Source organism: Hippocampus bargibanti, linkage group LG07 (genome assembly GCF_051943395.1).
Source record: "Hippocampus bargibanti isolate YZ-2025 linkage group LG07, ASM5194339v1, whole genome shotgun sequence".
Lineage (NCBI taxonomy): Eukaryota > Metazoa > Chordata > Actinopteri > Syngnathiformes > Syngnathidae > Hippocampus > Hippocampus bargibanti.
The window spans coordinates 22493312-22510416 of NC_142740.1; the positions used below are offsets into that span (position 1 = coordinate 22493312).

The 17105-nt window shown below is 37.9% G+C and overlaps 1 protein-coding gene across 2 annotated transcripts; it reads right to left on the reverse strand.

The window, feature by feature from the left end:
• Nucleotides 1–5268: 5268 nt before the first annotated feature.
• Nucleotides 5269–16333, reverse strand: mfsd8l1 (major facilitator superfamily domain containing 8-like 1). Of its 2 annotated transcripts, XM_089001195.1 has the most exons (12): nucleotides 15921–16332; nucleotides 14503–14688; nucleotides 14346–14408; nucleotides 13973–14092; nucleotides 13360–13439; nucleotides 10876–11242; nucleotides 10272–10345; nucleotides 9924–10137; nucleotides 9355–9477; nucleotides 7925–8055; nucleotides 7606–7721; nucleotides 5269–6514 (listed from the first exon to the last, which is right to left on the reverse strand). In XM_089001195.1, exons 1-11 carry the CDS (start codon nucleotides 15994–15996, stop codon nucleotides 7641–7643), a joined length of 1515 nt encoding a protein of 504 aa, XP_088857321.1. In that variant the 5' UTR covers nucleotides 15997–16332; the 3' UTR covers nucleotides 5269–6514; nucleotides 7606–7640. The 2 variants fall into 2 exon arrangements, with proteins under 2 accessions (XP_088857321.1, XP_088857322.1); XM_089001196.1 differs by lacking the exon at nucleotides 13973–14092 and having other exon boundaries at nucleotides 15921–16333.
• Nucleotides 16334–17105: the final 772 nt, after the last annotated feature.

Here is a 17105-nt window from a genome sequence, read left to right on the forward strand (position 1 = left end):
TAGAGTCTAGATACAGAAGGCTCCGGGTCACCAGATCAGCAATAGGAGAATACACTAGTTTTTGAAGTGTCACTATTGCCCAACTAAAGACATGCTGAAAAAGGATATCGGGTAGTTTATCAAAACTTGGGACCGTTATTAATGGTCACTTCCTCACTTGGGCTCAGAGGCACTGCTCAAGAGGAGAAGCCAAACTAAAGCTGCATCGACCATGTGCACTCTTCAAACAATCTCGCTCAGTCTACTGCCTCCTAATTGGATTTAATGAGTGATTTAACAACAGAGCACTGCCCCATCAAATCAAACTGCTACTGTCCGCCTCAGTTACGTTTGGGTCACTGCTCTGTAATGCTTACTTGTTCCAGAACTCTCCGTTCTATAGGACTCCCACACTCCTGCCTCATTCCCTTGTCTTTTCCTCTCACCCTCCGTTGCACCCACATCATTGTCAACATTCTCACAACACGGGTGGGCCCAAAAGAAGGCTGTTTTGGCCGATATTGGCTGTGAGCTCCATGTGCAATCACACCTATAGGTTAAAGTAGAGTAAAAGACAGTTTCGAGATTATGACTTTCTAGCCCTATGTGTTGATAGATGATAAGAGTTCATCAAATAAATCAACTTATTAGAGGTTCAGTCCACCATACCTCATCTGGCATCATGTCACATGACAACCGTATAAATGTGCAAGACCGCAACATTGTGTACAAAACAAAACTGCTACAGACAAACGGAAATGTATTATTTTCACCGCAATCCCTTTGTCAGTGGATGGATGGATGGATGGATGGATGGATGGATGGATGGATGGATGGATGGATGGATGGATGGATGGATGGATGGATGGATGGATGAAGACAGTTATGTCAACACTTTCCTCAATGTTTTGTAAAACGAAGTACTTATAGTATCCTATAGATTAATAATTTTATTTTTAACGAAATTGTGACCCAGGAGGTTCTGACCCAATGCCCCAAAAAAATTAAATGAAAATAAAAACATGCAGAAACGGTCAGTCATGAATCCCTCCACCCCCATTTAAATGGTCTGAAATACATTAAGCGGTCAGGAAATTCAAGCTACTATTTTTTTATAATACAGTTGTGAACTGAAAGTAATTCCAGGTCATGAAACATCATCAACATCACAAAGCGGACTGAGAAAATACAAATGTGTCCAAAGCTGAGCAAATGGTGCCTTCATTGAAGACTAAAAAATAATAAAAATGATGAACAAATAATTCCATCCATAGTTTTTCATTATTTCTGTTACTTTTTTTAAATAATGGGAAAAAACATTGAATTAAAGGTTTTTCCAAACGTTTGACTGATATGCCGGGTCATGCAGAAGCAGTTACATTGGACTCTTGTCATATTGCAGTTTATATTTTGCAAAAATGTCATAATATGGATTTTTTCCCCAGTGCAAATTCACATGATGTTATAAAGAATTCTAAGAAAACTAATTGTAATAGTGTTTCTGCTCGTCAAAGAGGTATTGTTGAACGAAACTTTAAACATCAGAATGGGAATCAGAAAACATTTGTCCCACAATGGAGAAATTTATAGTGTCTATTCCTAAAGAAAAAGCCCAATATGTGTCATGTGAAAGAATTGGATATGCAAACTCACCAAAAGTGCAGTATTCAATGTAGTACCAGGAATATGGAAGAGATCTGCCATGACATCCTTCAATTTGTGCATCAAATGAAAGAGGCCACATTCCATAAAAGTAATGACACAGAATGAATACATTATGAACGTACTGTTGTAATGTTCATCAAACTTTGACCTAATAAACAGTTAAAAATAGAAATATAATGAAGTGCCTGTATGACACAAAGCAATTGATGCAATACAATGTTATAAGCGGAGACTGTGGGTGTCAAATAAATTTCCATTTTGCCTTGTGGCCAAGGTTTGAATCTAAATCCACAATATCTTCAAAGAAATGAATACCATACAGGAAATGTCTCAAAGTATTCACTGTTCACTATGTGATGCTCACCTCATCATAATAGTTACAGACTGTTTAATGGCCTCGGCTGGACCCGGCGGCCATTCAGGGCTACAACCATCACAGCACTGAACGTCACAGAAATTTATGCTTTACTGGTAGAATCTATATTGCTCCTGACAGTTTGTTTTTATAGCTCTACCATCAGATTCATACAGCTTTTTTCACATACAATCACTGGTGGAGGGACGACCAAGGGTTTCTTCTATTCACACTTTTTTCCATCCTTCTGCTCTCATCATCCCTCCCAAAATGTGCCCGATTTCTGTTCGGTTCAGTGACAGGGCAGTGGGTCACGACACTTGCTTGATTTTCACACTGTTCCCTCTATTGAACGACACATCACGTTAATCGGGGTTAACAACTGCGCCGGTGCCCTGCTGAGCAGGGCTCCCATCGGCTTAACGCGGCCTGGCTCTGGTGATCCAGATGGGCTATCATAATCTGTGCTCTGGTTGAGAAAGCAGGCCCATCTTGGGAAGTTGATTGCCTGGCTTTGGCTGATGGTGATACGTTCAGTTGAAAATTAAAATGGTGTCATACGGGGTTCAGACAAACAATGAGCTAGAAACAATGAGAGAATGTTGCAAACAACGTAGCGAGACAAAGAGAAGAGAAAAATACTCATCGTGATTTTCAAGCAAATACTATGTATTTTGTTAATTTTAGACATTGCAGCATATATTGTCACAGACTCAGAAAAGTTTACAAATGAATAAATAAACTGTCTCACTTTACAAATGACAAACAATGCTCAAAGCAGAGGTTTTTGGTGGTAAATTAGTCATGCAAACCCCATGGGTTATATAAACTGAACTGATTAAATATTAAAATAACATTATTTTTTAATATTACATTGTTGATTGAGCCAAGTGAAAATGGAATAGAAGAACAGTACCCCAATGCAGCAAAACATTCACAATGCTTGATGTTATCCTCCTAATCAAAAACAGTAACGTTATTTGATTTTTTCCTACACCTTTGAAAGAACCCAAAGACATGTCGGAGTTGGATTATTTTGCGGTATGTGAAAATGATAAATTGAATCATCCAAATAACTGAACTTTAAATTTGCTTCAACAGAAGGGAAATATGGTTGTGGCTCTTCAAATGCTGGCACCAGTCCAGGGTCTTCCATTTTTTGCCAAATCACAGCTGGCATTGGCTATAGCTCACCCACAACCAGAATGAGGCAAAGTGGTATAGAAAATACTCCCGTAGGATCAATGTTAAAAATATAAGCACCTTACTTTGATTATTCCAGTGACCTATGGAAAACCTACGGGTGAAAATGTTTTATTCCTATCCTTACACATACAGTAAAAATACAAGATGCTCCTAAAGAGGGTAATGCAAAGAGTAAATGCACATATGAGGATTTATAGAAATAAACTGAATTAGGGGCCAAAAAAGGGTGAGGTTTTGAATACAAAGGCGTATCTTTGGTTCAGAAAGCAACAATATTGTAGACTGTAGTTTCTACAAAGAGAAAGCTTATGGGTAAATATGTTGAACCCTTTCAGGGACAGCGATTACTACTGTGACAGTTATCTGGTTACAGGTTTGCATGATCGGTTACACGTTAGCAATGTCAGTGCATGAGAGAGTTAATTCACATTCCAAAGTGAGCTTTCTTTTAAAAATAATGATGGCCATTTTAAAAGGAAGAAAATGTGATCTGTTTGGGAACACCATATGATAATTCTTAATGCAGTAGACCAGCTTGTACTGTATTTGACTCAGTCCTGGCTGTCTGTTGCACATATTTTATCATTAATCCCCTCTGGGAAATAAATAAATATACAACATTGAGAGTGAGCATAAGGTTACCAAAAAAGGTCAAATACCCTGCAGCAAAAAAAATGCAATTCTATTTTTATAGAAATCCAACTAAACCAAGCACTGAAGCTAACATTTGAAACTAAGACTGAAGTCTTCCACACATCTCCACCCCTGCCCTTATTCTTTCCCCCCTCCCTCCCAAAAGCAGACCTTTTGTCACTGCGCACCATTAATTTCACTGCTACTCTGATCCATTCTTTTAAGACCCATAAGCGCCTTGTTTTTGAGACAGAGCGCCTCTTCAGTGACACATCTTTTATTAATTTAAAAAGAGTCAAGGGCTGCCCATCGTAAAGACACTCACATACATTTGCAGGTTTCTGTCTGTGCCACCATTTTGATTTGACTGTGTAATGGAACACCTTTGCAAAAACAAAAAAGAATGTGTGACAGGAGAGCACAACTAAATATTTTACAGACTAGGCATTTCATGCTCGAGCTTGAGAGAAAGTATAGCTTTATTTATTACCCATCTCGCTTCGTGTCATGAAAGTCTTGTAAAATGCATCCTTTCTGAACTATTGACTTCTTGCCCAAGTAGAAAAGGGAGAAAATGGAGGGACATTATGTTGGAGTATGGTTTTACCCACCAGTATGTGAAGCTACGCCATGTCAGTGTCACAGGCACAGCACATCATCGAAATGTATCCCAGCCAAATCATTAATGAAGCCCAGAAGACACACACAATCACACGCACATATAAACACAAAAAGAAAACAATATACTTAAGCTCTACATGCCCTCATTGCCCTTTCGAGAGAAAAAAAAAACAGTTCACCAAAAGTTCACGTCTGTTATTATCCTTGTCGATCCTGCCCTTATATGCCTCAAACTATCCCCATGATTGGCTGGAAACAAGGAACCGAACATACCCTGACTACTGATGATATGACACGAGACGTGTTCTACACCTCTGACCCTGATATACAGGGTCGCTGTTCGGTCAGATTGCCGCTGCAGGCCAAGTGTGATTGGGGTTTGTGTGCACATGGTAATGGCTGGTGATGTGGGGGTCGGTTGGTGTTTGTCCAGAAGAGGTAAAAGCTCAAAATATCTTTCTATCTGGCCTGGTGACATTTTAAGACGTCACACCACCCTACATAAAGCAAGTTCAACTGGAGTTCATGAGTGAAGCCACACCCCTTCGCCACAATGTCATCAGGCAAGCGGTGTGACATCATAAAAAAAAAAAAAACATTAATGACTTAAGTTTTTGCAGTTCCAACACAGTGAGGACATCTAGTGGGCCTTCATGCAACTCAATGTGTTGCATGAAGACTGCAAGTTTCATATTATCTAAAAGCCGAAACTTAACACTTACTTGACATAAATATGTGCACTATTTTTTATTTTTTTTTTTTCCACCAAAAAAAAAATGATCGTATGTGTAAATATTCATTCAATAGACCACTGCACAAAGAAAGGTTTATGTCACAACTGTCCGATATTTAACAGCAGTTAACATTACATTTTATGTTGGGTAATCGTCATGTTTACATTCCATAAATATAGCTTGAACAATGTACATTTAAATAGAATTTTAAGTTGAATTCATGTGTCCAAATATACAATCATACTTGAAGTGAGCATTTACTGACTTAGATTTTTTTTCTGGAATATATTTCTTTTGTTTCTAAATTATAAACCAAACTACTTTATTTACTTCTGACAACAGACTACATTTCAAAGCTTTATGTTGTCAAATACTTTTCTGTTCGGTATGAATAATACACTGATTTGCTGTGGCGACCCCTTGAAGGAAAAAGCCTAAAGGAAAAGAAGAAGATGAATAATAAAATGATTCATTTTAAAGAAGATGTGAAAATTAACAACACATTATGTTGACATGTATAATTTAACAATTCATAAGATGTACAGAAAACAATGAACGCAAACAGGGGTAGTACTATCAAAATCAGTCACTACATAGAACAAAAACACTGAAAGTAACATTCATAATTGCTATTGAAAGAAATACAATTGTGCTCATAAGAAATCTCTCCTTGTGATGTTTTGGAGGTTTGTGAAACGTACACAATTAAACCTTAAAAGTTCTGGCCTGTTCTACCGGAAAAAAAATCCTTGTGTGTTCTACATACTTAAAATATGCAGTAAGTTATTTAACTGAAAATACAACATTTTGACAGTTGCCACAAAAACTAAAACCACAAGAACGTTTAACAAAACTGGAAAAACTTCCCTTCCTTGCTTTGGAAGAAGCAATTTCACAGTCAACCAATTAAAAGTCCAAGTGTGCCCACTAGCGGTAAGCTTAAGAATCACAACATGACCTGAATAGTTTTTTTGCGCCCTTTAAAAGCAAGACAGCAATTTATGAATAGCGTGAGCTAAAGTAACAGCTTGTATGGCAGATGAATATTACTGGAACTTGTTAAATACGGAACAATTCTAATGCAGTATTTAAAGAGCCAATAATTTAAATCAGGAAATATTTTCAGTGCTGGATCACGTCAGATAGATGACAATTGGACAAACCCATAACTTAGATTCCATATTTCCATGGGAAATGTAGATATTCACCAAATAACTCCTTTGATCGTCGTTTGTGTGCATAGATGATCTTCAGTACTACACAGGGAAACGTACAACTGCCAAGGAAATTTACGGTTCAAACCATGACATCCCACTTTTCCCTGGCAGAATGGGGGAAAACATATATTAGATAAGGAGACTTAAGTCATTTTCACACTTTTAATTACTACAATATAATGTGGCAAACAACAACAACATTGTTGTGAACATTTCATTAAAAAAAGTACTGTTGAAAATTATGTACAGTATTTTCTGAACTATAAGGCGCACCTTCCATACATAAGGTGCACCGCATTATAAGGGGCACCTTCAATGAATGTGCATATTTTAAAATGTTTTCCATACATAAGTATTATGAGGCGCATGGTCAGCTTTTGAAAAAATATTTTCTTTGAGGTGCGCCTTACAGTGCAGAAACTATGGTAAATGTCAGTGTTTTCTTTATTATGCTAAACAGTTAGAATGTGTCAGCTATGACCACAAAACTACTTAAAATGTGTTTTTTATTATAGCTTCATATTTAAGTCATTATGAGCTCCTGATAATGAAAATTCACTAAATGATCATTTTCAGTTTTCTTTTTTCAGCCTTTAAAAGGCCATTAAAATTTATTGTTCTTACTACTGGAACAATGTATTTTTTTAAGTAAAAAAATACTGTTATCATTGGGAGGTTTGCATTTGAATAGTCCTGTGTTTTCATGTTTGGTTTTCCAATATTATTTTGTGGTCTGAGCAGTGTGTTTTGGTATCCAGTAATCACCTCACTCAGGCCCGTGATGGGAAACTGAAATCGTGATGGCTGACAATGAATTTTTCAGGTGCCCTGCACAATCAGCATGACCAAGCTACAGCTTGACATTGGTTTCATAATTTCTTACACATAAATCATGCACAAACCTATATCCTTAAATATAGATTATACAATTAGTTCATAATGTCATATTGGGTATACTGTATGTTTTTTTGTCCAAACAATGTGAGAAACGTGAGTTTTGCAAGAAATAGACTTGTATGTCACTATTTTTAACATGAAATAAAAATAAATAAATAAATGTTTTAATACATGATAACATATTGCAACATAATTCCAACACATGTAATTCATCTGTAAAGACATTATTTTTAAATGTACTTGAAAATAATAGTTTTTATAGCAAAGCAATAAAATAAAATATAGCACTTTCACTCACATCTCATTGCTTTCAACCAAACCAGAAAATGTTAATTAACAGATGACTTTGCTTTCTGCATCTTCTTCTTCTTGAGAAGGTTCAACCAGCCGCTCATAAGAGAAGGCCAGCATAATCTGAAAATATATATATTGTCACATCAAAGTTCATTTGTGGAAGAAACTTTTTTCCTCATCTCATATTTAAATTTCTTCTAAATAGTAGTATGACAGAAAATAATTTCACATTTTCAGGACGACTCCAAACTATTTTTTTCTTTTGGAATGTTCTAAAATGTGTTTTTTAAAGGCTTTGTTTGATTTACTTCTATGTCGCTTACCGTTAGGAGTACCAGCAGTGCCATCATCACCCCCATCATGATATACATATTGTCAGTGAGACCCCCAGCCCACAGCGGGCCCAGAATGGTTGCTAGACCCCCGACTGAGCGCCGCACTCCCTGGCTGAAACCTGCAAGGTCAGCAACTTGTATTATTGATACTATTCGGTTAAACAGTGGGGTTGAGCATTTCATAATGGAATTTCAACATCATGAAGATTGATAGTGGGTAAAAACGAAATCAAAAATGTTACATACATTCATAACTCTACAAAAAGGTATAGACAGATAAATACAGAAAAATAACGAGGACAACCAGCGGACAATGTGTATAGTGCCCTCCATAATCATTTGCATCTCTTCTTAACATGGCTTCTTTAAATGTCTACAAATTCAGGGCCGATTGAATTTCCACCTGCACTGTCAGGAAACCAAACTCGCATTTTGATCGTGTTATCTTTCACGAACAATAATAGGAATAATCACCAAGGTAATTGTTTCTATTACCATTATAACACCTGAAAACCTACCTGTTTAAACTTGCTTACATGGTCTAATTTATTATGCTGTTTTATCATTTATTGTTTTATGCATGATTTTACTGTTTTGTGTGCTGTCTTTGTTGTAAAGTGTCCTTGAGTGTTCAGAAAGGCGCTTGTAAATTAAATGTATTGTTATTATTATTATAACCCAATGTATTTTAATTGCAGGACGTAATACAATGTTACATTATGTTTAGTAAAAGAGAAATAAGAATTGTAATGACAGAAAAAAAATAAAGGAAAAACAGAAGGAGCAGATCAAATTTGTTGTGATATGAATTCAGTGAAAGAGTCTTGTTCTAATTGCTGTTGTTCTGCGACAGTGTTCTTTGTGCACAGACAGCATTTATTTTTTGCCATGTATGCAATCGATGGGGAAACAGCTGCAAACCGTCTTCGGCTGTCTAACAATTCTCTATGATTAACGCAATATCCTGTGTGAAGAGGACGTTAAAACAGAGCAAATTCCGAGTGGAAATGAAGATAGTTAATGGTGCTATCAGCGGCCGCAGTTAATTCTTTGTGGAATCTGCGCTCAGTTTTTGGCTGAACAATGTAGGAACAAAATTTTCTATGACATAAATCCAACATGGCGACACAGTGGACAAATGTTTAGAATGCCCGTGTCACAGTGCCAAGGTGCAGGGTTCAACACTGCATCTGGCCTTACAGTGTGTAGTATGTATGTTCTCTCCATGCCTGTGTGCATTTTTTTCAGGTACCCCAGTTTCCTCACACATCTCAAAAACATGCATGACAGGTTAATGGAAGAAAAATCATATTTTCCAGTTCCTTAGTACTGTAAACCATTTCATATGCAAGCGTACCTTGTGCAATGAAGCAGGCTTTCATAGTTATTTTCTTGTTTTAGGCTACACAATTTCTTACCTTGTGTTTTTTCGCATGTGACTTTGGAGAAGAGGGAGACCTGGGCAACAGATACGAACGGCAGACCCAGAAGCTGCAGAAACACGCCAATGACAAACTCTGCCAGCTGCCATGGGAAACTACCTACACAATGACATGGTCTTCAGGTTTTTTGCTGGTGCGACCATTTTTTACTGGTGCGCCACTATTAGAGGTTAGAGTTAGTAAACGTTAGGATTGTGAATATCTTTCCATTATAAGGGTCTGTTGTTGGTTTATTATCACAAACCAAAGACTCAAAAAACGCATGCAGCAATTAGAGCAATATTACAGATTTAATATTGCTCTAAGATTTAAAGATATAACTTTTCCAACAATAATGGCCTCTTTTGCCGGAACTTGAGTAACAATAAATGACAACTGAGTAAACTGAGTATCATTTCATTTCTCTCAAAGTTGGACAGAGTGTCGCCTTTTTTGACAAATCAAAAAAATGGTTAGTCTCCTCTAACTCTTACAGTTTTGTGTTTAAAAAATAGCTATACAAAATTTAAAAAAAAATTAAAAAGCATATCATAACTCAGACTAACCTAGTGGATTAGCCAGGAAGATGAGACACCAGATGCAGGAAATGTTGCAAATACAAAGGCCAACTGCCAAAATCACTCGCTCAGTGACACGCCGACTGAGCCAGCGAACTAACAGGAAGCCGGCAATCACTTCCACGCCGCAAAGACAGTACATGAGGCTGTTCTCCAACTCTCCATAGTTGAAGTACTTTTGGGTCAGTGGTGTCACCATAGTCTGAACAACAAGTGGAATGTTATTTGTTCACATGCAACAATGTCATTTTTGGATTAAGACAGCGGATAAAAAAAGACTATGCGCTAAAAAGATAGATTTTTTACTGTTTAAAATATTTTATTGATTTATTGTACCTCTAATGCTGTTTGATTAAACAAGGTGATGAATTGAGCAGCCAGCAGCACAATCACCTCTTCTCTCAGAAACTCTGCAGTTACAGTGGCAAAAGATCACAGTCAAATAATGCATAGAGGAGCATGTTGGGATGTGTGATGTCGATTTTTTTACAGTACAGTGGATATAAAGAGTGCAGACAGCCCGGTTTAAATAATCTTTGTGATCGGGGAGGTAAAAATAAAACTACCAGTATTACAATGTTTTAACACATCCTCAAAACTTTGGATATAGCCATGTTCAAAATGAACTACTTACATTCAAAGACATTAAAAGGAAGGCAGCACCCACTTCCCTTGCATTTACAGTGATTATTTTTTTCTGATTACAAGTCAGATGTTCTCAAAGGCTTTTCGTGATACCGTATTTCTTTTTTTTTTTAACAGAAGCCTGTGGATTTGCTGCAAATGTGACAGATTTCAGAATGTGCACACTTCCTTTCACTTTGTGAAAATACCCAGTTTCAAAACTGGGTTTTACACCGAGCAGATCTGTTCACAAGAATCTGACATTTCAACAGGAGTGTGCACACTTTATACCCACGACAGCTTAAAACCCACCAACCTCCTGAGAGACTGAAGTTCTTAAAGGGACTAGAGGACTCGAGAGACACTGTAGGCTCAGTAGATGGTGATGTTTCATTCAAGATTGCATCAGGAGTTGCAGCAGTGACATTCCTGTGCGACTCAGTGGCAGCCGCGGAGCCGTAGGAGCCCGCCAGCTCCTGAGATTGCATTAGTGGCTTTATTTCCTCATCTTCAACCCCATCATCATGCTCATCCTCCTCAGCCTCCTCTTCCATTCTTTGTTTATTAACCATATCACTGCACTTGGTTTTAAGTGTCTCCTTCCCCCTTTGCAGAGGAGGGAGATCCCAGTACATGAAGACCACAGCAAATTGAATCAGAATCCACAATAAACACATGAAGAGCTAGAAGGAACAAAGAAAAAAATACAAAAGGTTCCATAAAAATGTTGTTTACTGGTTGTGATGCTTTCTAATAAGAAAGTGTACGAGCAAAATAATATGTTGAAAGTTTCATTTAAGTTGGACATGTCTCGAGGTCCCAGAGTGTATTCAGCGGCCACAAACGTCCGCAAGCGAAGGTCGGGCCATCTGGGCGGAAGGTTTTTTTTAAAGTCCACAGTAATTACATGACTGCAAGGTGCAAACAAATGTAAGAAGTCTAGACATGGTCACAAAGTGAGACTAAACAATTTAGGAAGGGAGTATTGTAGAAGATCAAAACACGGTTTGAGGACTAATTGTCATCCGTGAAGCTCGAGCCTATCGTGGGCAAACCAGTAATTGAGAGTAACCAAGTTAATCAAATCACTACCGAGAGGCCGGACTGGGGGCATGGTATGCAAATGTTGGGGTAAATTTCTCCATTGTGGGACCAATAAAGGTGTTCTTCTTCTTCTTCTTCTTATTATTATTATTATTATTATTATTATTATTATTATTATTATTATTATTATTATTATTATTATTATTATTATTATTATTATTATTATTATTATTATTAGGGGCGGCCCGGTAGTCGAGTGGTTAGCACACCGGCTGCACAGTGCAGAGGTCGCCGGTTCGCGTCCCGGTCCGGCCTCCCTGTGTGGAGTTTGCATGTTCTCCCCGGACCCGCGTGGGTTTTCTCCGGGTCCTCCGGTTTCCTCCCACCCTCCAAAAACATGCATGGCAGGCAGATCGACCACTCCAAATTGTCCCTAGGTGTGAGTGTGAGAGTGACTGTTGTATGTCTTTGTGTGCCCTGCGATTGGCTGGCAACCAATTCAGGGTGTCCCCTGCCTCGTGCCCGAAGACAGCTGAGATAGGCTCCAGCAACCCCCGCGACCCTAATGAGGAATAAGCGGTACGGAAAATGAGATGAGAGATGAGAGAGATTATTATTACGCAGCATATGTAACGCTTGGGTTCACTGTGACTAAGGTGGGAGACAAAGAACGGCAGGTGTGCTTATCGTGTCTAAATATCTTGACAGCGGAGAGCATGTAGCCAAATAAATGTGTGACTTAAAGACATGACGCCCCAATCACACTGATAACCCGCTTGTTTTCAGTTGTTTTTCAGTTGTTTTCAGCAAAAACGTGCTGAATATTGCCAATACTTTTTTAGCTACTTGTCGCTATAAATTCAGGATTACATTTTAAAAAAAGATTATATATAATAATTTTCAAATAATTTAAAATATTTGTGTGTACCATCTTAATGCTTCTTTTCAATAATGCACTCCTGAGTTAATGTTGATGTTTCAATGAATTATTATTTGTTTATTTTATGTAATTTTAATTTTCAGTTTTATATATTTTGTTATGGTCAGTTTAAAGATGTTTATAGTTTAAGGATTTTATTTATTGAATTTTGAATTGTGTTTATTAACTGTTTCAGTTAATAAAGCAATTCTTTGTTGCAAGTTGGCACATATTCCTTTATGTTTCTAATTATATTGTATGTTAATAAGAGGTACAATGTTATGCTGGGGTGTACTTACAACAATTTTATAGATAAATGATACTATTTACAGTTGCGCAGGGTGGGAGGTGTTTTCTTCTTCCTACTAGGGGTATGACTGAAAATAACTGAAAAGCACTGGTTTAATCCAAGAATTTGATGAAGGATATCAAAATGTTAGCGGGTGTTTTGTCAAACGTTGAAAATGTATACTCATTGGTTGCTTGATGTTTTTTAAAGCTCTACCAAATAATGTCGGTTTCAGGTAAATCAAAAAATCTTTGACATGACACACATGACCAGCATAGCTATATTAGCTTCCGTTATGTTGTGAACATGCTGGTGAGTGTCTCACAACTGCAGGAAATTGTTACAATTTTAGATTTGTTGCTGTCCCACACATAATAGAAATACAATAGTAGAGATAGTTTACATTTTAGGCAATGTTAAAAAACCTCAAAAGTATGATTGAGTAGGTTTTGACCACTGTACAACAGGCATGAGAAACATTTAGTTGAATGAAAACATTGATTCACAAACGTTGATATTTGGACATACTTAGTACAGAAACTCCTTACCCCTGGTGCAGTGAATGTATCGACCACAAAAGGACCCAGGTGGAATTTACACAATCTCAGGACGATGTTAAATGCTGGACCTACATCAAAGATACAAGTAAAATGTGATCAACAGGTATGTACGCCATCACAATACACTTGATGATCTTTCTGCCTAAACAAAGGAGATTATAAATTGAAAACATTAGCATGATTATGAGTGGTGTAGCACAGTGCACCATACATGTACTTTCAAATGTTTAACTCGTTCACGATCACCGGTGAGACTCAATATTTCTATCACATACGGTTTGCCAGTAAATGATAAGACACATTCAAAGAAGGCTTCATTCATTTTACCTGTGGCTTGATTGGTATATGGGAAAAAGGCATCAGACGGGCATACTTTTCCAATTAGAGACATGACATGACACACAGGTGACATTAAAAACTAAAGCCATGCAAACTATTTTTACCAGGAGTTGGGAAGTGTACTTAATTGCTAGAGGGAGTATTTCTGCCTCATCTCAAATCATCCCCAGTGCAGATGGCGATTTGTTGATTAAGTCCATAATGTGAGCCGAGTCCACCCTCGTATCAATATCCCCGGCATAATTCATTATACAACACTCACCAATCAGAAGGCCCACTTGTCTACACACCATGACAATGGCAAACACAGTGGCGCGATCTTCTGGGGCTGTGCTTCTAGTCAGTAAACCAAATATTGCTGACCCCGCACCTGTGCCTATGCCTAAAGAGAACACGTCCACATAACTGCACTACAATGCTGAAACTCAATCAAAGAAATTGAATGTGTGATGCATGCAACAAACTCATGTGACTTTATTGCAACAACATATTCTGGTAGGTGGTTGTTTCCAAATAAATAAACAAACAAGTTTAAATGCATAATTGTTTGTGGCATTCCTTCTACTGTTTTCAATTTCAATGTAGCAACAATTTATTGTCAAGAAAATGTGACATAAATATTTCATAAGGCCTACCTGCCACCAGTCTGCTTGACAGTAGGAGCCACTTGGAAATGCCCATAAAATACATGAAGTTACCTGAACCGTCAAAAGGAACAAACACTTGAATATAAAAAAGAACAAATGCTTTTCAAAAGTCACTGATCTCACTGCAAGAGAAATGTGAACTCACCCGCAATCTCAAAAAGGTTGGCAAACAAGATAATCTTCTTGGTGGTTCTCGTTCTATCAGACCAGTGGCCAAACAGTGGTCCCGCAAGGAGTCCACTCAGGCTGAATGCTGACAGGGTCAAACCCAAGAAATAGGGTGGTGCCGCTAAAGTTTGCAAATACTTCCAAATCGTGGGAAGTATCACAGCTAGGGACAAATATAAGTATGTGCTTTGTACAACAGACCCACAAGAATTATTTTTGCAAAGTAGTAGGGATGTGGAGCATAATATGCCCATCAATCCAGTTTCTAATCCATTTATCCTCACAAGGGTCGCAGGCGTGCTGAAGCCTATCTCAGCTGTCTTTGGGCAGTAGGTGGGTACACCCTTAACTGGTTTCAAGCCAATTGAAGGGCACACAGACGAACAACCATTCCCAATCACAAACACACCAAGGGACAATTTAGAGTATTCTGTTAACCTGACATGCATGTTCTGGGAATGTGAGAGAAAATGGGACTACAGTACGTGGACGACACCCACGCAGGAACGGGGAAAACATGCAAACTCCACACAGGATGGCAAGAACCCAGAATCAAACCCAGCACATCTTCACTGTGGGGTGTATGCTAACCATGAAAACTTTTGGTAATTTTATGAAAATAAATGGTTCTCTTTGTCATAATTCTAGTCCAACAGAGACTCTCATAGATAATAATAAATAATAATAATAATAATAATAATAATAATAATAATAATAATAATAATAATAATAATAATGATAGAGCGGCCGGGTAGTTGAGTGGTTAGCACACCGGCTTCACAGTGCAGAGGTCGCCGGTTCGCCCGGTCCCTGTGTGGAGTTTGCATGTTCTCTCCGGACCCGCGTGGGTTTTCTCCAGGTCCTCCGGTTTCCTCCCACACACTAAAAACATGCATGGCAGGCAGATTGACCACTCCAAATTGTCCCTAGGTGTGAGTGTGAGAGTGACTGTTGTATGTCTTTGTGTGCCCTGCGATTGGCTGGCAACCAATTCAGTCCCCCGCCTCGTGCCCGAAGACAGCTGAGATAGGCTCCAGCAACCCCCGCGACCCTAATGAGGAATAAGTGGTACGGAAAATGAGATGAGATGATAATAATAATAATAATAATAATAATAATAATAATAATAATAATAATAATAATAATAATAATAATCGTTAAGAACATTTGGAGTGTTAAGCACTAATGCTCGAGGAAATACGTACATCTACTCAAACGTGTTAAATCAAAGTGTTCATATGATCTTTGCTGTGAAGATGTACCGAACTCTACGATGTGCACAAATGTACGTAAAATCAATGTGATCACATTATCGACAATTCCAGAAAGATAAAAGACTAACACGCAATCTAACGCCATATGTAGTTCATATATGAATTTCAAGGATATATTTACCATATTCTATGCCGGTCAACAAAAAGATGAGTCCAATGGTAAAAAACGTCAGCTTCTTTTTCCGTCCATAATCCATGGTGCTGTGCTGTACTATACACGGTCAGTGTTAATCCTCATTATTCCGAAGGTATATTTACATTTTAGCATCTCCACAAAACAGCGCAGTGAAGTTAATCTTGGAGGAGGTGCTTCCAATTACAGCCAGTGCCTTCAACTGTACTACAAAACACAGGAAATGTATTTAACCGTCGGCGTGCACCTACTTCTCCTATGAGCTGCAAAGTGCCTGTCTGATTGTATTCAAGGGTTTGGCCAGTAGAACTGTCAGCACATTTAAGTGAAAAAAAGATTGCACAAGCAGCAAATCCATTCTTGCGCATTTTAATCCTGGAAACCCAACTTCCGGGTATCTGATTTCACCCCGACCAATCACAAACTCGGATTCACCTCACAGACACAGTTTAAAGTGTGCCTCGAAAAACTAGTTTTTAACGAAACTTTGTCACGTGAGGTTTCCTAACATTAAAATCTTCCTCCCCCTGTTGTGTTCTATTTACATGAATTTAAAGTTGTGCAAAGTTAAAGCAGTTTTACTGGCCATTTTTTGTAGAATTGCCAACATTGAAATACGGGGAAAATATTTCGTCATCAAGCTAAACAGGTTGGTTTGGAAAAAACGTTCCAACCCTAACTAATCCGAGACATAAAAATTACTAGATCATTTTTCATTCCCAATAGCCAGATAACTAACAGCACCATCACCCGCCAAAAAACAATCACCCAGGGGACAGAGGTACATACAAGTATCTTCTTTTTCTTTCGGCTTTTCCCTTCAGGGCTCACCACACCTAATCAGTGTCCTCCATCTTCAGAGGTTTGATTCGCATGTTTGTTTTGGCCAAATTTTTACGTCGTATGCCCTTCCTGACAACACAACCCTCTGGCACCAGTTACTGTAAAACCTGATCTTATATTCCCACAAAGTTGTGAGAATTTTTTTAGAAAGCCGAAAGTGAAAATACACCTAATTGAAGGGAAATACATTTAAAGTCAAATTGACTTTAGTTCTATTCCACTAAATTCAAATATGCATTTCAGTTTTTCAACGCAAATATTCTAATAAACGTACATATTAAATTTGTGCAGTTCAAATCGTTTTACAATGCAATGTTTGAAGTCTAAAAT

What these genes read in the sequence shown, in the direction of transcription:
- mfsd8l1 (XM_089001195.1), bottom strand. Translation starts at nt 15,996, where the DNA reads ATGGATTATGGACGGAAAAAGAAGCTGACGTTTTTTACCATTGGACTC. An exon ending in ATACATTCACTGCACCAGGG is followed by an intron (nt 11,243 to 13,359) that starts GTAAGGAGTTTC and finishes TGTTCCTTCTAG; the next exon opens with CTCTTCATGTGTTTATTGTG. An exon ending in GAACTTCAGTCTCTCAGGAG is followed by an intron (nt 10,346 to 10,875) that starts GTTGGTGGGTTT and finishes CTGTAACTGCAG; the next exon opens with AGTTTCTGAGAGAAGAGGTG.